General features: G+C 37.4%; 3 protein-coding genes and 1 pseudogene across 3 annotated transcripts; 2 read left to right on the forward strand and 2 right to left on the reverse strand.

The window, feature by feature from the left end:
• Nucleotides 1–1086: 1086 nt before the first annotated feature.
• LOC137710368 (secretory carrier-associated membrane protein 4) lies at nucleotides 1087–8386 on the reverse strand. Its single transcript, XM_068449324.1, has 12 exons — nucleotides 8197–8386; nucleotides 6937–7050; nucleotides 6797–6859; nucleotides 6355–6388; nucleotides 6136–6258; nucleotides 5088–5150; nucleotides 4889–4982; nucleotides 3859–3904; nucleotides 3713–3780; nucleotides 3478–3526; nucleotides 2298–2363; nucleotides 1087–1704 (listed from the first exon to the last, which is right to left on the reverse strand). Exons 1-12 carry the CDS (start codon nucleotides 8263–8265, stop codon nucleotides 1672–1674), a joined length of 822 nt encoding a protein of 273 aa, XP_068305425.1. The 5' UTR covers nucleotides 8266–8386; the 3' UTR covers nucleotides 1087–1671.
• A 2131-nt stretch (nucleotides 8387–10517) lies between these two features.
• On the forward strand, nucleotides 10518–13142 carry LOC137711387 (DEAD-box ATP-dependent RNA helicase 5-like). Its single transcript, XM_068450623.1, has 7 exons — nucleotides 10518–11379; nucleotides 11455–11511; nucleotides 11614–11681; nucleotides 11901–11969; nucleotides 12053–12146; nucleotides 12700–12864; nucleotides 12969–13142. The coding sequence occupies exons 1-7, from the start codon at nucleotides 11302–11304 to the stop codon at nucleotides 13095–13097; spliced, it is 660 nt and encodes a 219-aa protein (XP_068306724.1). The 5' UTR covers nucleotides 10518–11301; the 3' UTR covers nucleotides 13098–13142.
• Nucleotides 13143–16492: 3350 nt separating this feature from the next.
• LOC137711437 (disease resistance protein RPM1-like) lies at nucleotides 16493–19996 on the forward strand. The gene has a single exon (XM_068450679.1). The coding sequence runs from the start codon at nucleotides 16707–16709 to the stop codon at nucleotides 19530–19532; it is 2826 nt and encodes a 941-aa protein (XP_068306780.1). The 5' UTR covers nucleotides 16493–16706; the 3' UTR covers nucleotides 19533–19996.
• A 347-nt stretch (nucleotides 19997–20343) lies between these two features.
• Nucleotides 20344–22421, reverse strand: LOC137711438 (folate synthesis bifunctional protein, mitochondrial-like; annotated as a pseudogene).
• Between the last annotated feature and the right edge of the window lie 287 nt (nucleotides 22422–22708).

Below are 22708 nucleotides of genomic sequence, written 5' to 3' on the forward strand. Positions count from 1 at the left end.
GGTCTCAGACAACCAATTCGGATTCATGCTAGGGCACTTAACCATGGAGGCAATCTATCTTTTACGAAGATCAAGAGATTTGGAAAAGACGTATGATAGGATCCCAAGAGACATTCTTTGGAGGATTTTAGAGAAGAAAGGAGTAAGAGTAACATATATCCAAGTTATAAATGATATGTATGATGGAGTAAGGACTGTCGTAAGAACTCACGAAGGACAAACTGAAAGCATCCCCATAACTCTATGGTTACATCAAGGCTCATCTTTAAGTCCTTACCTTTTTGCATTGCTAATGGATGAGTTAACAAGACATATTCAAGATGATATTCCTTAGTGAATGTTTTTCGCAGAGGATATAGTGTTGATAAATGAAACTCAGGAAGGAGTAAATGCGAAGCTTAACCTTTGGAGAGAAGTGGAGGAATCTAAAGGTCTTCGTCTAAATCGGTCAAAGACACTCTTATATGGAGTGCAAGTTCAGTGCAAACAGAGGCTCAAATGAGTTAGGGGTGAGAATTGAAGATCAGGAAGTGCCAAAGAGCTACTGATTTCGCTACCTAGGATCTATCTTGCAAAAGAACGGAGAGTTGGATAAAGACATCAACCATATAATACAAGCTGGATGGATGAAGTGGAAGATGTGTGCCCGTCGTATGCCACTGAAGCTCAAGGGAAAATTTTATAGGATGGCAATAAGGCTAGCAATACTTTATGACATGGAATGTTAGGCAGTGAAGCATCAACACCTACATAAAATGGGTGTAGCGGAGATAAGAATGCTTCGTTGGATATGTGGGCACACGAGAAAGGATAAGATTAGGAATGAGGATATCTGAGGTAAAGTAAGAGTAACCGAAATTGAAGGAAAGATGAGAGAAAATCGATTACGATGATTTGAACATGTGAAATGAAAGCCTACTGACGCTCCGATTAGAAGATGTGATTACGGGATAGAGGTTCAAGGCCAGAGGGGTAGAGGAAGACCTAGGAAGACTTTGACTCTAAGAAAAGACTTAGAGTACTTGGATCTAACGGAAGAAGTGGCACAAAACCGAAGACATTGTTCGCAAAATGGAAAAAAAGACATCATGCAACGGGAATGCAAGTATTTTCCTTTAACTTGTTATTACCATAATAGAGGTGTTTTTCATTATTTACTTTTACTGGAAACATCTGAATTTCATTGCATAGTAATGGCAAAATACAACTGAAATATCAAATTCTCAGCCCATAGAGTTCGAACAACAAATTTAGCTAATTCATGCGCCACTTTGTCACCATCGCGTCGATGCAGCTCACAAGAGAAACACAAAGATATCCTTAACTAAGACAGCCAGTACCATCTAAGGGCGCCTCTGTCGAGTCCAATCCAAGGATAACTGCTCCAGCGAATATCGAAGCCACTTCAATGCGTCGGGGTCACGGACTCATGAGCATTTCCGGTCTCGTACACTTCTACTTAAGAATTTTACCCTTGCTCTACATATATAAGCAAGCCTCTGTCGAGTCCAATCCAAAGTAGCTTACTGATCATTCTTTACTAACTCATGCAGTGCAATTATAAAAACGAAATGGCAAAACATAATAGGCCGCAGAAGAATATACTAAAACCACTCGGAAAAGGCAATGCAACTCTGAATCCCAATTGGATTGCAATCCGCGGATCAAACCTCACTTGTTCCCCCTGAAATACATGTATACTTTCTGCACAAACAAAAAAGGGAAAGACGATCAGAGAAATAGTAAGGATAAAGAACATGTTAACAATGACTTCAATCTGACCATAAGACCAAAAAAGAAAAATATTTATGCTGACAATCTGACTCGAACAATAAAAGAGGCATTCAGACTAGTAATAAATTCAAATCTTTTAAGAGATGACAAGATGAATGTGAGTAAACATATTCCAGATACAGTTGTACAAGCTTTTGTAAACATACCAAAAAGGGTATATTTGGTGAGAATAAAGAAACAAACATTAGTTGTCGTTAACGCTAAAGATTAAGTTTCATCAATAAGAGGGAAAACGAAAAAACAAGTGAAGTTTTGTAAAAGGGTTCTCGTTTTAGGGGAAAATGCAGTTAAGTATTCTGTTTTTCCAATAACAAAAACAGAAAATTTCTGAAGCAAATTGGTGGAGTCATGGTGATCTGTGACTGGGAGCAATCACAATGATCCTCCAAAAATCCATACCTACAGATCACTCAAGTAAATGCATGCCTTTGTAAGCCACCAGAGGCATTTTCTATACTTCTAAAGATTATAATGTACAGGAAAAGGGAACCTCTGTCTCTCACCTGAAGTACCCATAAGCTTAGAAGAGACTCCAAGCAAAACAACGCAAACCCAGTTAAGTAGAATATCTGCACAGATGCAACAAAAAATAATATTAGTATTCTTATAACCAAATACTCAATGAGATTGCACCAAACAATATTAGAGACAACTAAGCTACCTTGGTCATCTGACCATGATGATGCTAGATATTCCTTACCAACTAATACCTCTTTATTCTTTTTCCAATCACCCATTCTGTTCTCATTTGTAAAGCTGGGTGATATGGCTATGAACTGGGAAGCAAGTCTTCATGACTTTTATTTTAGTTTTGATCCATTTTCCCGACAAGATTGCATATTGAGGGGTACATAAGATCTCATTCATACCTAAAATCTAATTGATAAAAGTGAGCCAGCAACCGCGGAAGAAATCTAGGTCGACCAGTGCCCACCCATTAAGGAACTAACTCCGATCAAGAACCATAAAGGGTATATATATTAATAGCATAAAGTGTATCCTTCATTTTTCTGTGTTGAGAGAACCTTTCAATGCTCAAGTAAGAAGCATAAGGGATGTATTATTGGCCAAATCTAGAGAACAGATATTCTATTACCAAAATTTGTTCCAGTATATTCTCAACGCAAAGCACAAATTAAAGACCTGACCAGCCAACCAGAGCTAACAAAAGTTTTGAAATAATCTGATATTCTCAATTAAATGCATAACATTGTGAACTTGACAATGGAATCTTGGTGAAGAGAGTTTCTCCCACTTTAGATCATTGTGAAGGTGGTTACTGGTTCATTTGTTACAAGTGCTTAGGGGAAGAAGACAGCATTAATTCGGATGTCAATAGTGTACACAAGTCTGAGTCTTGAGTTTTGGCAGAAAACCAGCGCATCTTTGTATTTCTTCCTGGCCTACTGCATAGTTTTTTGTTGACGTGGCCTACTTCATAGTTTAGAGTCTAGACAATGCTTTTTCTTCCTTTTTTCAGTTAAAATGAAGTAGGCCTAATTCTTTATTGTTTGCTGTTTTGAATCTTGAACAAAAATCTCAACTACAAATCTATTTTGTTCCTTCAACTTACATTAAAATTGAAGACACTGAGATGATGGGAATGAAAAATAAAACAAACATTACACTTCCGATAACATTCTAACAGCATTGTCTATAGATGCAGCACAGTAAAAAACTTACCCCTACCACCACATGATCAGAGAAAACATCAATTGCCGAAAGAATTCCCCTGTATATAAAAAGAAAAATGGAAAAAATAAAAAAAAGGACACATTTGTCAAAAATAATAGGAGGAAAATATATTGGTTCAGTTACACAGCATCAAAACGCTTACTAAGACAATTGGAGGAGCTATCACCACAAGTGAATAATATTAAATGCAAGAAACAAGAAACAAAAGAATTTAAGAACTTACGTCAATGATTTCCCATTAAAGACAATTGGAGGAGCTATCGCCGCAACAATACAAAATCCAATGTGGAGCTGCCACACGAAAACCGATGAAAATCAGATTGGTAAGTCAAGCATAATAAGTCAAACAGATACAGTATCAGTACATACCATATAGAACATGAAAAACCAACCAAACTTCAGGGCACTATCTGTCCTGCAAGTTGGAAAAAATACACCTCAACACAGTCAGCAGTGCATGATCTTACCGAGTTCAGTTTAACAAATAAAAACAACACATTACATTTCCATCCACATAGATAACAGTGACATCATACAACTGATTATCTACCTATTTGTACAACAAATGAGATGGGACAAGGTCCCATAGATCATAAACTTCTTCATAAACTATAAAGATGCATAAATGCAGCAGTATATTTTTGAAAAGTTACAATCATGGTAGCTGCATACGATAAGGCACATTCACCACACCCCCCCCCCCCCCCCCCCAAAAAAAAAAACACACACACAAAAAACAAAAAAAAAAAAAAGGAATTAAATTCCACACAACTCTTGATTTCCAGGAAAATTTGGTTTCCACGTTCAACCACAACCACCATGTCATGCACCATATAACAATCCCACCCTAGTGACTAAGCAGCACTGTTTCCAAACGCAGTATGATAGTGAAGGCTGGTGTGATGCTGGAAACTTTTAATTTCTATCGGAGTTATTCCAATACACCTTTAGTGCTATGCCAAAGGCCAAAGTGAGTCCAAATCTCTATTATATTCCTTTCTCTTACTATTTTCCTACATAAGCCTTTGATGCACTAAAATTTCTGGTAGAAAAGAGTTGCGAGAGAGTTATAGTGCCAGTTAGAGTCCATAGGGTATTACTTGATTCGTCCATAATTTAAACATGTGCCCATCATATGCCAAAGGTCTCATCCATTAGCAGATGAGGATACTTTTAGGATAACAACCAATGCTTGCTCTTTGATATTTGGTTCCCAAAAACGTCATTTCAAAAGTATTTTCTTGTCTTAGCCTAAGATCCATGATATTACAGTCAAGCTATTTTCTCTAAAGTGCCAAAAAATTTATGCTAACATTGCGGCTTCTCTGTAATTTCCAGGGGAACTACAAATCTTTTATTTACCTGGAAACTAGAAACAAAGCCATCTTTAAACAATTACCTCATTGCACGATAGAGAGGCCTGTACCAAAGAACATATGAAAGAGGGCATCCCATTAGAGCATAGATCGTTGCAAGCAAAAATATTTTAACACCTGCAGTTTATGAAAGTCATCAGAAGATCCAATTAGCGTGATAGCCAGAGGAGCTAAGTTTACCTACAATCAAGTAATAACCAAATATCATTGAGGAAAACTTACCTCCGCCTCTAATCCAACAGACAATAATCGCAATCACATTAAAAAATAGGCAAAGAACTATGCCTGCAATGACAATATTACTTAAGTGTTAGACAGGCATGTAAAGCAAAAGTAACATTAAAAGATAAATCCACTGAAGTCTAATAAGGAAATATATGTGATGATAAAAAGAATAATGATACAAGGAGTCGACCCACATATTCTGCCAGACTCGTAATCAAGCATCACATATTAGAATTATAACTCAAGTGACCAATTGTCCATATTGACAGTCTGTCAAAAGAGCATTTCCTTTGAGTTATAGATATACATGTATGGTTCTGTGCATGAGCCCCGAGAAGCTTCAAGTGAGTATTTCCCTAATTAGAAATAAAAAATGAGGACATAGCCACTTGGATTCATCAGAATGATCAGAATCATTTCTTCAAAGGACCATCCCCACAAAAAAGTAAGAATCAGCTGAACCAAAAATCATTGAGCCATTTGATTACCATTGTTCTCATTTTATTGGACCGCTTGTGGTTGTCTGCGTAGTTTACATGACCAAACGGTTCCCTATTTGGAAGCTTCTTTTTTAAGGAACAATCCTTGAAGAGTGACCAAAAAGTTAGCCAATTTCAATTTGGCTAACATTACGTAAGGTCAATATTTAAATAAGGACCGAAAGAAATGGAAGTTTGGATCATTGAACTACATTTCCAGATGACCCCAACAAGGATGTTCCTCTTTAAAAACATCCATGGTACCTTATTCAAATATCTATATTTAAGTAATCAGTTCTAAGAGAAATATTAGGTACTGAAGTAGTTCAATCAATATAAGAATGTACATTCCTTAAAGTCCGGCAATGAAATAGATTACTAGTACTTGATTGTTAGAGAAAATGTTTCATAAGCATTTTTTTTTTTTTTTTGTATGTATATCCAATTTATAAGGCATACTACTTGAATATAATTCTTTTATAATGGAATCCTCAATGCATTTATGGCTAAAAATACAAGCAAAGCAAAATACATAGCACCACATTGGCATAATAAACATGCTTTACCTAGCCAACTTGCAAAAGCCATATATTGTAGCCTTTGAGCATGTATTGGTATTTCATTAGCTATATCATGGTGAATAATTGGAAAAAAAGGAGGCCAATTTCTATCATCAACAGGGACACCAGCTGATACACGAAGAAGAAGAAGAAAATTAATTACTATGATTTAAGAAAGGCCACCCAAATTACTAATGATCTAGGTTGCAGATATATAGTGCTTACCTTTTGCAACAGAATCTTCTCTCCGTTTAATATCCTGTAAAAGTTAAATATTAATACAAAAACTGTATTGAAAACAAAATACAGGAACACATTAAGCAGTACAGAGTGATTATAACCAGGAAAAAGAAAAGGCAAAAATGAGAGAGAGAGAGTAATAAATAACGCATCCAAACTGGGGCCCACCACCGAACCCTATAATCATGGGGGACAGGAAACATTACCAATTGCAAGAAAGGTACATTGGGATTTCACACCTGAGGCAACTTGGGACACACCCATGTGCCTCAGCCATTCCCACTGTGCACTCGGTGATATTATTACAGGCAACATTCCAGATATGTGATCAATTTATCCATTTGTAAACTCACAAGAATATAAAGCGACTTACACAATAAAGGTAGAACTGTAGGCAAGCAATCAATCAAAAAATTTGTCAATTAACCTTTTCTCGCTTCTTGAGATCCGCTTCCCAAGTTGCAAGCTCTTTTGCCTTTTGCTTAGAATCCTGCAGAAAATGGCCAAACAATACATATACAAGCTCATAGAGAGAAAAACAATGTATACAAAATAAAACTACTTTACATTCATGGTATCCAACGGTATATCGACTGTGGCATCATGTTTCTGCCCAAAACCCAGATGTTCAGATGACACTGGTGGAACACGCGACTTTGACTTAGGAGCAGCAGCACCATTCTGCAAAATTCTCACATTATGGCACATTTTAACACCTTCATATTAAGTATGATAGGGAAAATATATATAAACTACGCTTTGCACCAGTCTTAATAAAACATGTCCAAACCATGCAGTCTTATCGATTAAAATCCAAAAGTGGTTTTTGTATCATATCATATGAAATGAAAAATGCACGGTGTGGCAACATGTGACTTCTAAAATGCCTTACAATTAAATAGCATATGCACAAGACATGGCATGAGATCTATAATTTCTAAAATGCCTATTGCCTATGTACAAAGAACTACGACTTCATAAAGATGTGAAAGAAGCACACAGCATTGCATGGTTTCTTACATTTTTTACATAAGGTTCAAAATCCAATGATATGGGAAAACAAAAAAACAAAAACAAAAAACAAAACAAAACAAAAGAAGTTGAACTCTGTATATATATATAAACAAAATTAATCCGTGATTTTTAAGAATTATCATGTTCCCTTCACGATAGGAGGTAGGTGGTAAATCATAAGAATATCACTATTAAAGAATGAGAAGGCCAACAAAATGTAAAAGAGCACCATTGTTTAAACGGGGGAGGAGGGCTCAACGATAGAAAATTTTCAAAAAAAAAAAAAACAAAAAAACAAAAAAGAGTACAGAGCAGATATAAACCCAACCTCTAAGCTATATATTGAACCTCACTTCTAAATTGACCAGATTTTCGTTCGCATTGTTTTCATTCTTAAAGAACAAATTAAAGAAATGTTCCCCAAATTCGTCTTTTTTCCACACTGCTGAATTTGAAGTGAATGAGGTAAAAAATTTCGAAGTTTGAATTTTATACAAATTAACAGAAGTCCAAAACATAACCCAGATCAAGACTTATAAGCTTTTCTAACCCGAAAAATCCCTTTTTTCGTACATATTACATTGGGTCTAAGCTAAGTATACTTGCACAGTGAGCACTGGGAAGTGCTTAAGACTGCAAATCCGCATGTTAATTAAACTTTACAACTCAATTTGATAGGTTAACATAACATTATTTCCAAATTCACATCATGTTCCTCACTACCAAACGGAAGAAGGAAAAGAATAAATTTGAAGTTTTCAGATCCAGATCGAAAATTTACGAAATTGGAGAAAAAGAAAGAGGCAGAATTACCGAAAAAGGATTGACCTCGACCTGGACTTCTTCTTCGTCAAATGGGTTGGGGTCGTGGTGGCGATTCATGGCTAGATCCCCAAAATTTGCACAAGATCTAGAGAGAGAGAGAGAGAGAGAGAGAGAGAGAGTTTCTGTTGTGTGAGAGGCACCGCTACTGCATTCCCACTTTATTCTGTGGGAGAGAGAGTGGCTTAGTGGCCACGCCTACGCGGGATAACTTGCAAATTTGGAAGTGCCGACTCTTTTCCAAGCCGTTGGATTTGATCCAACGGTTAGTGGTCACTAGTTTTAAACTGTTTTTCAATTTTTATGGATTCGAATTCCCTCTTTGCATTTTCTCTCTCCTTCTGCGCCCACTTTCATTTTTATACCGGTTTTGATTATGAATGGTAGTTGAAGTTGGCCTAACCCTTCAAAATAATTCTTCCAATTAAAATTGATGAATGAAAATGAATGTTATCAGACTGTAGTACTAAGTGACCTTATTTAACTTTTAAAGAATATATTTGACAAGATAAAAACTTCAAACTCACCCTTATATATGTATGTGGCAAAATAGTTTCAAATTTGATACCAACACGTTGGCCAACCTAATAAGCTTGGGTTGGCATTTTGAAAACTCACTTCCACCAAGAAATTGGCAAACCAAACCTCCACCCAAACCATTCTTTGGCGAGTTGAGTTGAGTGTGTTCAAGGGGTTGGAATCAATTACTTTTTTCTTATTCTTAATGTGGGTGTAAGTGACAAATAATCCAAATTATGCTCTACTAAATTATGTAAATTTGGTGTTATAGAATCACTACTTATTATTGTTAGTTACTTAATGTTTAAGTTTCATTATCTAAGTAAAGTATGTCCTGGTGCGAGTTCAATCCCTACCGATTTTTCTCTTCCTTACAACTAACTATCTAACTCTAACGCTGGCTATAAAAATATTAAATTTTATGCATACGTCTATCTCTAATATACATTTATATTTAAAAATTGTTAATATTCGAATATGTCGGTTTCAATTAGGTTAATAATACTTCAACACAACTTAACTCATCTATTGAACGAATGTTCAAGGTCTTACTGGCAATTCCTTTTTTTTTTTTTCTCTCTTTCCATTTTTTTAAAAAAAATAACAACTGATGGAAAGTCACGGTTATCCATTCATTTCAGGGGCTGGGAAGATTCACATAGACATTTCAGCCTCCTATAGTCACAAGTCAGACTTCCACACCAAGAATAAATTTTGAACCCAAAACTACCATTTTTTAGTTTTAAATAAACTTCGTAATCTGTCATCTACCACTAACAGTTAAACTTTCAAAGTTGAGTTAGAGTGAGTACCAACGTGCAAATTATTGTTTCACGTGCTGCATTTTACAGAATAAATCCCTTTCCCTCTGAAAACCCAGAGCTCCTCGTCCGTCGGCCTCTGCTGATTTTCCTTCCGCAGTTTATCAGGCGAGCAGAGCTGAGTTGAGCTTCAACAATGGGTCGCAAAACCAAAGAAACCTCCGCCGCCGTCGGCGAGGCAGAACCGCTACGGACCCAACCTCTCCACGAAACCACAGCCGAGGGGAGGAAGAAGCAGAAAAACAAAGACGAAGAAGAAGCCCAACTCAGTTCCAGCCCAAGAGATTTCTGCTCAGGAAGAAAACTCAGATTCTATTGAGCTGAGCTTCAAACTAGATTTGGGTTAATCGTGCTGACTAAGTAGTTTTAACTTAAAAACTTCAGCCTAAGGTATCTGATGAGAACTCTTTTACATTTGTCATTAGAAACATATCTAATTTGCGTAGACCATATATTGCAGATGAGTCATATGAGCCTAATGCCAATATTTCCATTTTCCATTCCCTGCAATAATTTGATGACAGAATTTTATGATTTGGCATGTAATGCGTTTAAGCAAGTCATTGCTACTGTTGTTAGTGATACCACATGGGTTGGGTTTAAACTTTAAACAGAAAATTTGAAAATTTTATTCTTTTGATTTGGGCAAAAGGCTGATTGAATTAGTTCAGTACATGTGCAGGTGGAATTATTCTGTAGAGGTTATATGTTTGCATACGTTATGCGGTTCATCTTCTTATAATTGGTTTTTCTACGCTTTTCTGTGCTCTTAGGACATCATCATTGGAACTCCTGGTCGTTTGAAAGATCTCATTGAAATGGGTGTGTTGCCTGAAGGAAGTATCTTTTACGGTAATTATCTTTTACCTAGAGGAAGTTTCATTAGATTTCATTTTCTACTTTAGTTTGGATGTGAATTTATTAGAAAATTTTGTAGGTCCTTGATGAAGCAGATCGAATGCTTGATACTATTAATAGGTCTTTCTTTATCTATCCGGTGACATCGAGTTCTTTGGTTTAGTTTGTTTTGGAGGACTTCAATTAAGTCTAAAAGATTTTAATTTTTTTTTTAATATTTAAATAACTTATTAAAAGCTTTTTTCTTTTTGGTACTGCTGATTCCATGATCGTACGGAGAACTTATATGAGGAATTATATGCTCTTCCAGTATATGCTTCTAATTGTTTTTTTTTTCCATTTTTAGAAATAACCACTCACCTCCACTTATTTACGCAGATGTACGTGTACAGGTTTAGCACTGTTGGATACCTATCCATAGAGAGAGGAAGGACATTCATTTTGAATTGTACATTTGTTTGACAACTGTTTTTGTTTTTAATAGAGATATAACTGAAAATGATGTTAAATTATGAGCGGCCTGGAGGTAATTCAGTTACAAGAGACCTATTAATTTGTTTTTGTAGATGCTCTCAAGCCATAGATGATGGGGGCAAAAGATGCCAGGTAGTCGATAGTATAGAAATGCAAAATGACACTTGCCTAAATATGAAATAAGAAGTAATGTCTATTTTCCCCAGCTGCTTTCCTAAGGACCACCATGAGTAGTCAGAATTTCTGAAATGAATTTATTGGAAAATTTATGGCTAATTAAACTCTAGACTACAATTAGGTTGAAGTGTTTAAGTTTGCTCCAAGTTTGGGTGGTGTAGGGTCTCTCCCACATAAAACCGTGAGATTTCAGTATTCTCGGATCTTTCTAATCAGTTCGGTTAATTTTGACTCTGCAGCTCGCCAAATGGTAATGTTCAGTGCTACATGGCCTCCATCAGTTCATCAGTTAGCTCAGGAGTTCATGGACCCTAATCCTGTTAAGGTGCGAATTCTGGATTATCGTGACCTTTAATATTTTCTATTAACCTTTTGGAAAACTAATAAAGCATTATTTCAGGTTGTCGTTGGGTCAGAGGATTTAGCTGCCAACCATGATGTTATGCAGATAGTTGAGGTACAAATTCTAAACACACGTGAAGCCTACGTGACAATCAAATGTTTACTTTGTTATTTCAATATATGCTTACTGCAATTGACTTCCCTTTCACATTCATAGGTGTTGGATGAACATTCACGTGATGGGCGCTTGGTTGCATTGCTAGAAAAATACCACAAATCTAAAGAGTAGGTATTGGCTCATTATCTCCCATTATTTTATTTTAACTTGTGTCTTGGTCAATCCCTGGCGGATTGTTTTTGGACCTAGTGTTGTGTATTTGTATGATGGATTCCACTTGGTTTACTGACTGTACATGCTCAATGTTTATGTCACACAATGGAGCTCCTTCAATATTTTGGGTGTATTTTGAAATCTGCTAACGCCGAGGTTATACCGTTGAACAGGAACAGAGTTTTGATTTTTGTCTTGTACAAAAAGGAAGCCACTTGTGTTGAGATTATGCTGCAAAAAGGGTAAACTTGTTGATGCATATTTGAGTTGCTGCTGAAGATATTTGAGCAAAGCTACTGAGGGTCTATGGATTGCTGTTTTGTAGGGGTTGGAAGGCTGTTTCTATGCATGGTGACAAGGCACAAAGTGAGCGTACGAAGGCACTTTCTCTATTCAAGAAAGGAGGCTGCCCCCTGATGGTATGTTGTTCAAGAGAAGTGATATTTTATCTGGATGCTAATAAACTAAAGTTGACAATATGTCTTCTTTGCTTCGCCCTCATTTTATCTAAGAATTGGACGGTTTCGCTCATAAGATCACATGCCACCATTTTCTTTCCTACCCTGTTTAGGGGGAACTCTTCATTTGTATCCAAACTTATTTTAATTCAGTAACAAAAATCATGAATAAGGAAAAGTGAGAGAATAAGTTTTTACTGGATCAAACTTGAAAATTAAAAGATAATGATGATGACAAAACGGACCCACAAGTATCTTGGACAAGACCAAAACAATGTTCATGTATGTCGTGGAAGTCAGGGTAGGTTTTTACAATCCTCCCAACTATATTATGGTTTCTTCCACCCGGTTTAAATGCTTGTGTATAGGCCCTTTAGGGGTATATTAGTTATTAAATCTATACAAACTTTTTGTCGGGGAACTTGTGGTTAGCATATGCTTGTTTCTAACTGAAACACCTATATCTGGGAACTGTGTTAAAATGTATTCCATTTTATCTGAAACATATTTCCAGATAGCTACTGATGTGGCTGCTCGTGGATTGGATATTCCAGACGTTGAAGTAGTGATTAACTATAATTTTCCTCTCACTACTGAGGATTGTGTCCACCGAATTGGGCGGACTGGATGGGCTGGAAAGAAGGGTGTTGCTCATACTTTTTTCACACATCGGACCAAGGTAACACTAAATATAGTAAATCTATATTCTACAAGATTTTGAGAATTGTTTTTTTTCAGAAGAATTCTAAGCTGAACTACCATATGTTACGAGTACTATTCCAGGGACTTGCGGGGGAGCTGGTCAATGTTCTCAGAGAAGCCAGCCAAATTGTGCCTGAAGCCTTGTTGAAATTTGGTGCTCATGTTAAGAAAAAGACACGCATTTGTTTCTCTTTCATCTCCCGTATTTAGCTTTTCCTGCTGGTTGCTGAATAATCCACATTTGTGTTCTGCATTCTTTTAATCCGCTTGCATGAGTGTAGCATTTTGATGATCTTTTTTCTGATGATCTTTCGTTGCGGTATTGAAATACAGGAGTCCAAACTTTACGGGGCTCACTTCAAAGAGATTCCTGCAGATGCTCCAAGGTCTCAAAAAATCACCTTCAACTCTGACGATGAAGATTAGTTCACAATGCGATTATGAAACCATTAGTTCATACCTAATACCCTTTTGATTTTGGTTTCCTCATCAGTTGTATTTCACGGATGCTCTACGAGTATTTGCTTTCGATCTTTGTAATACTTGTAGTGTTTTACGTTATGATTGTTTTACTTGTGGGTATCCATATGAACCAGTTGCTTAGGAAACAAGATTTATCCCACTTGTAATTTTACCACTCTAAAAGTGTGACAACCTGTCCTGATTATTTCTACGGATTTCGAAACGGAAGGGTATTTTCGTAAATTTTTACTTTGGGCTAGGTATTTTGAAATAAGTGTCCTTTTGGTTTTAAATGGTGTGCCCAAAAGGACCCACCCTTGATTTTGTCCCCCGGCCCAAATCCCTCACCTCTCTCCTTATCTCTTCCCCCTCCTCCCCGTTAACCATTTTCGGACCTCTCTCTCTATTCTCTATGCGCTCTCCCTCCCCTCTCTGAAAACAACATACACATACACACCTATACATACTTACATGGATGCACCAACTCGCCATCTCAGTGGAGGAAGGAGGATCCTCAACAGATACCAGCCTCCAAACCCATAACCTCGTGGAACAACGACTTCCTCCTTTGGAAAAACCTATTACTTATTATGCTATACGAGTTTTCTAAACCTGGGGGTTAGTACATCAAAGATCAATTGTTTTATTACTACTTATATATCAACTTGGTCCACTCATGTTTTGTTTTGCACCTCCTCAAGACTTAGGTTCGAGGCGTACAATCCCGGCATCAAGGTACTCCTGCATCGTCATCTTCGAGTCCTTTCGGTGTAGGAGCAATCTTTTTGTTCATTCAATTTTATATTATTCATTTTTAGTGTCTCGGATTAGTTGTGTGCTATGAACACATTTCATAAATGCATATTCATTATAATTAAATTTACAAGTTTTATTTATGTCGGTTTTTTGTTCTTAGTTCTCATGCATCATAATATGGCTTGGTCACTTTTGGGTGTCAGCCGGCACATGCCTACCTTAGTGTTTGGTGAATATCAGGGTCAGGCATGTCAAAAAGTGTTGGTGTAAAAGGTTGGCTCGATACAAACCAAGATAGATGTGAAGAAAGTCCCTCATCGGAGAAGTATGACAATAATCTAAGGTTTAAATATAGATGTTCCACTTCGAATTGCACCATGCCCTTTTGAGATAAAATCTCACACCTGAGGTCTGTTAGGCTTGATAGCATCAGGGGATTGGGCTTAAGTGGTTAAATAGAGACAATATCGATGCATGAAAGCCTTAATAGTGGACACTTACGGAGTCCGTGACATAACAAAAAGGCTCCCATGCCTACAAGTAAATTGTAACAGTTTGTTCATCAGAGCATCTCCAACCGCGTCGCTAAAAGAGGTTGTCTGCCTATTTTGACCAATCTTGACAGTCCAATTTCAATGAACCACGATATACCCCATTGACTAATTTTTGTAAACACTTGTAATTTCTTAAGATATCGTTGCCCATGTTGATCTTTTCCCCCTCATTTTATTTGGCAGCTTTCGAGCTTTGGTTTGACATGGTGTGATTTATTTGTAAATAACACGTCTTGTTGAAACGTTCCGCCCCTAGAATTCTCCCTCAACTTGTGTAATCATTGTTTGAGAATAAATAAATAATTATAAATAATCATTCAGATTCAGTGAATCCACGTCTGTTGTTTGAAATATGATTAATAAACGAATACAGTTTTGTTGAATATTATTGAAATGTGCGACGCTACATGAGTTTCAATTTGAGTTTATATTTGTATGAATGATGTATGAATGATAATTAAATAATGAGAACTTTAACGAAAAATTTCCGGTACTGTTCAGTGTTCACTTTAATAAAAAAATCACATTTTTATACTAAAAAATCAATTTTGGTACTATTTACTTTACTCTTTATTTTGTCATTATCGTTAAAACCCAAAGTTTTCAAGTTATTTTCATTAGTTTTCCTTTAAATAATTGAACAGTCAAATCATGAGTTCATTTTATAGAATGGATCCAAATGAGTGATCAACGCTATATTAACTTACTAATCGATTAGTGCTTGAGCGCTCCTGATGTTAGCATCAGTTGTAAAGATTGAATTAAATGGAGGGTGAGGATCTCACTCATGTACGAGGGATATTAATAATTGACAAAGATGGATGATTGGATAATTGCTATGATACTTGTGGTGGTCAGACAATTCCTTCCAGATCCTCTTACATGTGGCAACGTGCTGTTTCATCACCCACTCAATTATTCAATATATCAAGCAATATTTTACATGAATCAATATTATATAGAAGGGAGATAATTTGAACGCGGAACAAAGAGAAATACAACTTGACCTTCACCGTTCAGCTTTTCCTCGTAGTTTACAAAGAAAGATAAAAAATTAAAATAAAATAAAAAAGGAATAGGCGTTTTAGTTAAAATAGTTCCTGAAATTTGCAAAACACATAATTTTGGTCCCTGAGATTTGCATAACACATAACTTTGGTCCTTAAAATTGTCCACCATCTATCATTTTCATCATTCCACTAAAAAGCTCAGGGACCACTTAACTGAGTTTTTTTAATGGAATGACCAAAATAATGGATGGTGAACAATCTTAGGAACCATTTTATTGATTTTAAATCTCAATGACCAAAGTTATGTGTTATGAAAATCTCAAGAATCATTTTAGCTAAAAAGCCTAAGGAATATTAATACTCGACAAAGATGGATGATTGGGTAATTGCTAGGAAACTTGTATTGGTCAAACAATTCTTTCCAGATCCGGTTATATGCAGCAACGTGCCTTTTCATCACCCACGCAACTAAACTTTGTCTATGTCGACCATTTATTCAATATTTTTCTTTTGTACAAGCGATATTCTACCCTAATCAATGTTATATTGAGGAGCGAAAATTTGAACTTGGAAAGTCAAACAGAAAAATCCAAATATAGAACACAAAAATAAAAAAGCTTTTTATTTAGTTGCAACGATATTTCACAGGGTGGATAACTTGGTATCGAACTGGCTATCCATAGGAGTCAGAACCTAATAGCCTCACACCTACTAGTAGATAAGTATACAACTGGATCATCACCATTCAGTTTTTCCAGGTAGCTTACAAAGGAAGATAAAAACAAAAAATAAGGAAGCTGCAAAGTAAAGAGATAAGCAAATTGTTTGAGAGAAAACTTTGACAATTTTTGTGGTAGCAATAAAATTGGACCATTTCTTTGGTGGACCACCATATAACCTATAAAAAGGAGGCAGGAATTCACATAAAACAACATCAATATTTTTGAAGACTTTCACACAAAACCCTTTTGTTTCCCAGCAAACACTAACCATACATCATCTTCTCAGTTTCAAAACAAAAGTTCAAAGCCAAAGAAATGGCAGAAAGTGTAGTTACCTTCTTGCTCGACAGGCTCACCTCCTTGATCCAACAGGAGGTGAGGCTATTCTCCGGTGTCCGAGCCCAGATCGAGGATATCATCGACGAGTTGGAGCGCATTAAGGCCTTTTTAAGAGTTGCTGATGCAAAGGAAGATGATGACCCTCAGCTCAAAGTGTGGGTCAAACAAGTCAGAGATGTGGCTTATGAGATTGAAGATGCGCTTGATAAATTCAGGCTCTCCCATTCACATGTTCATAGGCATGGATTCCATGCATCCCTTCGTAAGCTTTCTCGCATCATCAAGAAATTAATAGCTCGGCGACAAATTGCTGGTGAAATCCAAACCATCAAATCAAAGATCAGAAGCCTCTCCGAGGGACGTGTCAAATACAAGCTTGATGTTGACCATGGCTCAAGTAAGGCTCGGAAGCCTCGGTTCAGTCAAGGTGATGCCCTTTTGATGGAAGAGGCTGATCTCGTGGCAATCAGTGAGCCCAAAAGGCAGCTGATTGAGTTGCTTATGGCGGGTGAATTTGGACGCCAGGCAATCTCGGTGGTTGGGATGGGAGGACTGGGGAAAACGACCTTGGTAAAGCAAGTGTACGAGGATGCAAAAGTTCAGAAACGTTTTAAGGTACATGCTTGGATCACTGTTTCTCAATCATTCAAGATAAAGCGGCTCCTAAGACACATAGTTCAGAAAATCTTCCAAGTTATCAGAAAACCAGTTCCTGAAGAAGTTGATAGTATGAACACCGACCAGCTAAGAGAGAGAATCAAAAAATTACTGCAGCAGACCAGGTACCTGATTGTTCTAGATGACCTTTGGAACAACGATGTGTGGGATGCCATCAATCATGCACTGCCCCACAACAGTCACGGTAGTCGTGTAATGATCACTACCCGTAATACTGTTGTAGCCTCTGCCTCTAGCATGGAGAACCACGGTATGGTTTACCATTTAGAGCCCTTGTCTCCAGAAGAGTCTTGGACTCTTTTCTGCAGGAAGACATTTCCGGAAAACTCATGTCCGCCCAACTTGGAGGGAATTTGTCAAAGTATCTTAAGGAAATGCGGGGGGCTACCCCTTGCAATTGTGGCAATCAGTGCTGTTCTAGCTACAAAAGACAAGAAAAACATAGATGAATGGGCTGCCGTTTCTGGAAGCATTGGTGCTCAAATTGAGGAAAATGGCCAACTTGATAACATGAAAAAGTTGTTGTACCTCAGTTTCAGTGACTTACCATACCATCTCAAGTCTTGTTTCTTGTATCTAAGTATCTTTCCCAACCTCTATAAAATCGACCATATGAGATTAATTCGATTATGGATGGCTGAAGGATTTGTTATTGAAAAGGAAGGAAATACACCAGAAGAAGTTGCTGAGAGTTACCTGAAGGAGCTATTGGACAGAAGTTTGATCCAAGCAGCAGAAATAGCAACTGACGGGAGGGTCAAATCATGCCGAATCCATGATCTTTTACAGGAGATTATCATCTTGAAGTCTAGAGAGCAAAACTTTGCAGCAATAGAGAAAGAGCAAGGTACAATGTGGCCAGACAAAGTTCGACGCCTGTCAATTTTTAACACATTGCAGAATGTAATACCAAAGAGGACCCTTTCTCATCTACGCTCACTGCTCATTTTTGGGGTAGAAGATTCACTTACTGAGTTTTCGATACCAAAATTGTTTCTTAAAAGTCTTCCGCTACTTACTGTATTAGACTTTCAAGGTGCACCTCTAGACATGTTTCCAAGAGAGGTTGTCAACCTTCTTCTTCTCAGGTATCTTAGTTTGAGGGATACCAAGGTGAAACAAATCCCAAGCTCCATCAAGAAGCTTCAAAACCTAGAGACCCTGGATCTTAAACATTCTCTTGTTGTTGAGTTGCCTCCAGAAATTTTGAATCTCAAGCGCCTTCGCCATCTCCTGGTGTATCGGTATGAAGTTGAATCTTATGCACGCTTTAATTCCAGATTTGGAGTTAAGGTTCCTGCAGGAATATGTGGCTTGCAGTCGCTCCAAAAGCTGTGTTTTATTGAGGCAAATCATGACAATGGTGCTTTAATGGCTGAACTTGGCAGAATGAATCAACTGAGGAGGTTGGGCATTTTCAAGTTGAGGACAGAAGATGGGGTCACCGTATGCTCATCGGTTGAAAAGCTGACCAACCTTCGCTCGTTGTCTGTATCTTCCTTGGAGAAGGAGATGATAATTGATCTGACACAAATTTCTTGTCCTCCACAGTTCCTTCAGCGACTATATTTGACAGGGCGTTTAGAAAACTTACCACACTGGATTTCTTCTCTTCATAACCTAGTGAGACTCTTTTTGAAATGGAGTCGGCTAAAGGAGGATCCTCTGGTACATCTCCAAGGTTTGCCAAATCTGGTACATCTTGAACTGCTTCAGGTTTATGATGGAGAATGCTTGCATTTTAAGGAAGGAGGGTTTCCAAGTCTAAAGCTACTAGGTATCGACAAACTAGAAGAAGTGGAAAATATTATCATGGATGAGGGAGCAATGCCTTGTCTAGAAAAGTTAATAATCCAGCGCTGCAACTTGTTGAAGAAGGTCCCATCAGGCATCGAGCATTTAAAAAATTTAAAATTGCTAGAATTTTTCGATATGCCAGATGAATTGATCCAGTCACTACTTCCTGATCGTGGTGAAGATCATTGCAAAGTTGCTCACATTCAAGCAGTTTACTATTCCTATTGGACAGGTGGGGGTTGGGATGTGAATTCATTGGAGATCATTCATCCAGCAACTTCTTCTGCCATGAGAAGGCTTGAACCTAATATCCTATGGAAAGCATAGTTTAGGTTACTGCTTATAATTTATTTATTTGCTTTATCATTCCTGAAAGGAGAATTCAAACTTGCGACCTCTTCCAACATTGTGGATGAGAGATAACACTAGAGCAATAGCAAGTTGGTGGCTCTGGCCTATGATCAATAATTGTAAAGAAGTCTATCATGAATTCATGATTGAGCTTCTACTACTGCTTGTAACTTTAATTAATTCTTGTACTCTTTTACAACAAATAATATTTGGCTTTTAATAATCAAGCCTTCGGTTGATTGGAAAATAACTTCATTTATATGTAATTAGGCAAAAGCATCAAAGGAAAATCATTGTACATTGGACAGGCTCCTTATGTTCAGTAGTGAATTTCAGAATGTTGTAAATGCCTTCCTACTTCCTAGTACACACAAAGACCAGCAAAATTGGCTCCTGAATGTTTTTAGTTTTTCTTTTCAACAAAAAAAAAAAGGAAAGAAAAGAGGTTACCCCAATGGTTTCAGTTTCACTTTAATCAGTTAATGACTGAATTGACGAATAGAATAAAATAAAATAATTGCAATTACCTGGCCTGGGCATGGGCACGACCTTTCTTGTATATTGTTTATCCTTTCCTCTGAAAATTGAAATAGCTCCCTTTGTGGTTGGTCACCGAAACAAAGACAAAGTAAAACTGAGAGCCTTAGGCACTTCATTGGCCGCCGCCCTACATTGCACCTCAAAACAGATGCTAACCCATCCATTCTCTCTTCGTGAGTATTTTCCCGGCTGTCAAACGTTTTTTGCCAATCTCTGTTTTTTATACTTTTCATGGGTTAAGTTCTCATCATTTTTTCTAACTTGGAGGAATAGATCTCCTCTGTCTCAGTATTGCATCACATAGCTTCACAGCATCTACATTATCTCTTACATTATGTACTCTTACAATATTTGCTCCGCCTAGAACTGCAAGCAACAGTAGCAGCATCTCTCTCAGTTGCAGCAGTGCGATTACAAATTTCACCTAAAAATTTCTTTCTGGAAGGTCCAATTAGTATGGGCGCATGAAACAAAGCCAAACTTTTCCTCTCAATCTCTGCTTGAATATTTGGTTACCCCATTAAGAATTCCAAACTGTGTTCACGGTTCTTTGAAAATCCAAGTCCAGGGTCAATTATCATCCTTCAAGCTGGGATGCCAAATATTTCAGCTTCTCTCACTTTCAAGTATAACTCCAAGGCAACCTACTTACAAGCATTATCATATTGTAGGTTCTCATTGTTCTGCATTGTAGACGGGTCCCTTCTCATGTGCATTGCAATTTAGGGAGCTTTAAGGTCTGCAATGACTTTAAACATGTTAGAGTCCAACTGCCCGGCAGATACATCATTTACAATATGAGCAACTTTACTGACTGCTTCTGCTGCAACTTCTGAATAAAATGTGTCCACAGATACAATTTTTCCCTTTGCTTCAGGCAGTCCGAGAACCGCTTCTAGGACAGGAGTTAGTCTATCCAATCCTTGTTGAACTGAAGTCCTAGAAGCCATTGGCCATGTAGATTGTGCGCCAATATCAATCATATATGCCCCTTCTGAAATCATTGAGCAAACCTGAGAAATTGATGCGTCTACAGACTAAAACTTTCCTCCATCACTAAAACAATCTAGGGTCAGATTAAACATACCCATTAGCGCGATTTTCATTGACCGGTCCCAAAAGCCATTTCCGATGGGTAAAACCCTCTTCAGTCCTTCCTTTCCAACAAGTGGTTCACCGCCCAATTTCTCCCAGGAATCAAAAAGCCCACTAGAATGCAGTGAGAAAGAATGCCAAGAAGAAACTATATCGCTGTCAATAGTTGACCCCAGTAAATCCATTAGTGGGGCCATTACAAATGGTATTTCCCAAATTCGTTCATGGGGAACCGTAAGAATCTAAGAACTAATTCTTCGCTTTACATGGAACAATATATCTAGGTCAATTGGCCTGGGACCATACCTTATGCCGTCAGTACGACACATGTCCTTTTTAATTTTCTTCAGTGCTCGTAGTAACTCATGAGGCCCAAGTTGTGTAACAGCTCTAACAGAAGAGTTGAGAAAATTAGGTTGATCAGTCACATAGATTGATGCTGTCTCATATAGGCAAGCATGTCTAGTGATGTGTATGCCCGATTTTCTCATTAACCTTAAGGCTTCACTGAAATTATGCAGAGTCTGTCACTCACATTGTTTCCCAAAGCAATCACTACCTCCTGATCCGGAGAATGAACTTCTGAGGAGAAATTTGGTAATGAATGCGTGAAAGTAATACACAATGCTGCATTGAAAATGAAAACAAGCATGAGGAAGCCTTTATCACGATTGTACATGCATGGATCTCTTCACCATTGAAAAACCGAAGTTTATGTTACTCTAGGACATAAAAAAACGAGCAAATACATCTTCGGTTCACCTTGGCAATACTGTGTGACACATTCAACCACTTCGATGTGGGCACAATTTGCTTGCATATATACATGTTAGCACTTAGGAGTGGTTTATCATCAAAGAATCTGCAAGCCGTATTACTAAGTCATTTTATTCAGAAAAAAAAAAAAAGAAAAAAAAGCAGAACATTCGCATTCCACAAAATTAAGAGCTACAAGGGTAAACTAGAGGATATGTAAATCACCATTTTTTTACATTTGAAAAGTACCAAACTTGAAAGAAAGAGAAATTGAGCTTACTCAAAGTTGGAAGTTCAATCGAGCAGAACTGGACAGCTTCGCGGGTGATTACTGCGAAAAAAGCTTCAAAGGTCACCAATGGCGGTGTTGTGATGGGCCAACTGGAATGGATAATCCATTGAATAATTCTACAATGGCACATGCTGGAGAATGTCGACCAATTTCCCCAATCAAATCAACACCAAAAATCCCAATTCTCAAAATCTACTGCACCTAAACATAATAATATATGTATATATATATATATATGGAGAGAGAGAGAGAGAGAGAGAGAGAATTTACCTTGTTGGGAGATGGGAGAACTGGACGCTGGAGCGGATAGAAAAGAGATAGACGAGCGAGTGCGGGTTACGTTAAAAGTGGGAGGTTTTGTTTTCAGTTTTTTTTTTTAATATTTTTTTTTTTTTGCTTTTAAGCAGATGATATTAGAAGAAACACTTGCAAAGGAGTTCTTACTCACAATTTACGAATCTTCGATAAT

This window comes from Pyrus communis, chromosome 12 (assembly GCF_963583255.1).
Source record: "Pyrus communis chromosome 12, drPyrComm1.1, whole genome shotgun sequence".
Taxonomy (NCBI): domain Eukaryota; kingdom Viridiplantae; phylum Streptophyta; class Magnoliopsida; order Rosales; family Rosaceae; genus Pyrus; species Pyrus communis.

Bases quoted from the DNA above. Each gene is read 5' to 3' on its own strand.
- LOC137711437 (XM_068450679.1), top strand. From the start codon at position 16,707: ATGGCAGAAAGTGTAGTTACCTTCTTGCTCGACAGGCTCACCTCCTTG.
- LOC137711387 (XM_068450623.1), top strand. From the start codon at position 11,302: ATGGTAATGTTCAGTGCTACATGGCCTCCATCAGTTCATCAGTTAGCT. The intron at 11,512-11,613 runs GTACAAATTCTA...TCACATTCATAG, and splicing joins ATGTTATGCAGATAGTTGAG to GTGTTGGATGAACATTCACG. The intron at 12,865-12,968 runs GTAACACTAAAT...GTACTATTCCAG, and splicing joins TTTTCACACATCGGACCAAG to GGACTTGCGGGGGAGCTGGT.
- LOC137710368 (XM_068449324.1), bottom strand. From the start codon at position 8,265: ATGAATCGCCACCACGACCCCAACCCATTTGACGAAGAAGAAGTCCAG. The intron at 4,983-5,087 runs GTAAGTTTTCCT...CATAAACTGCAG, and splicing joins CTGTTGGATTAGAGGCGGAG to GTGTTAAAATATTTTTGCTT. The intron at 1,705-2,297 runs GTGAGAGACAGA...TTGTTTGTGCAG, and splicing joins TAAGCTTATGGGTACTTCAG to AAAGTATACATGTATTTCAG.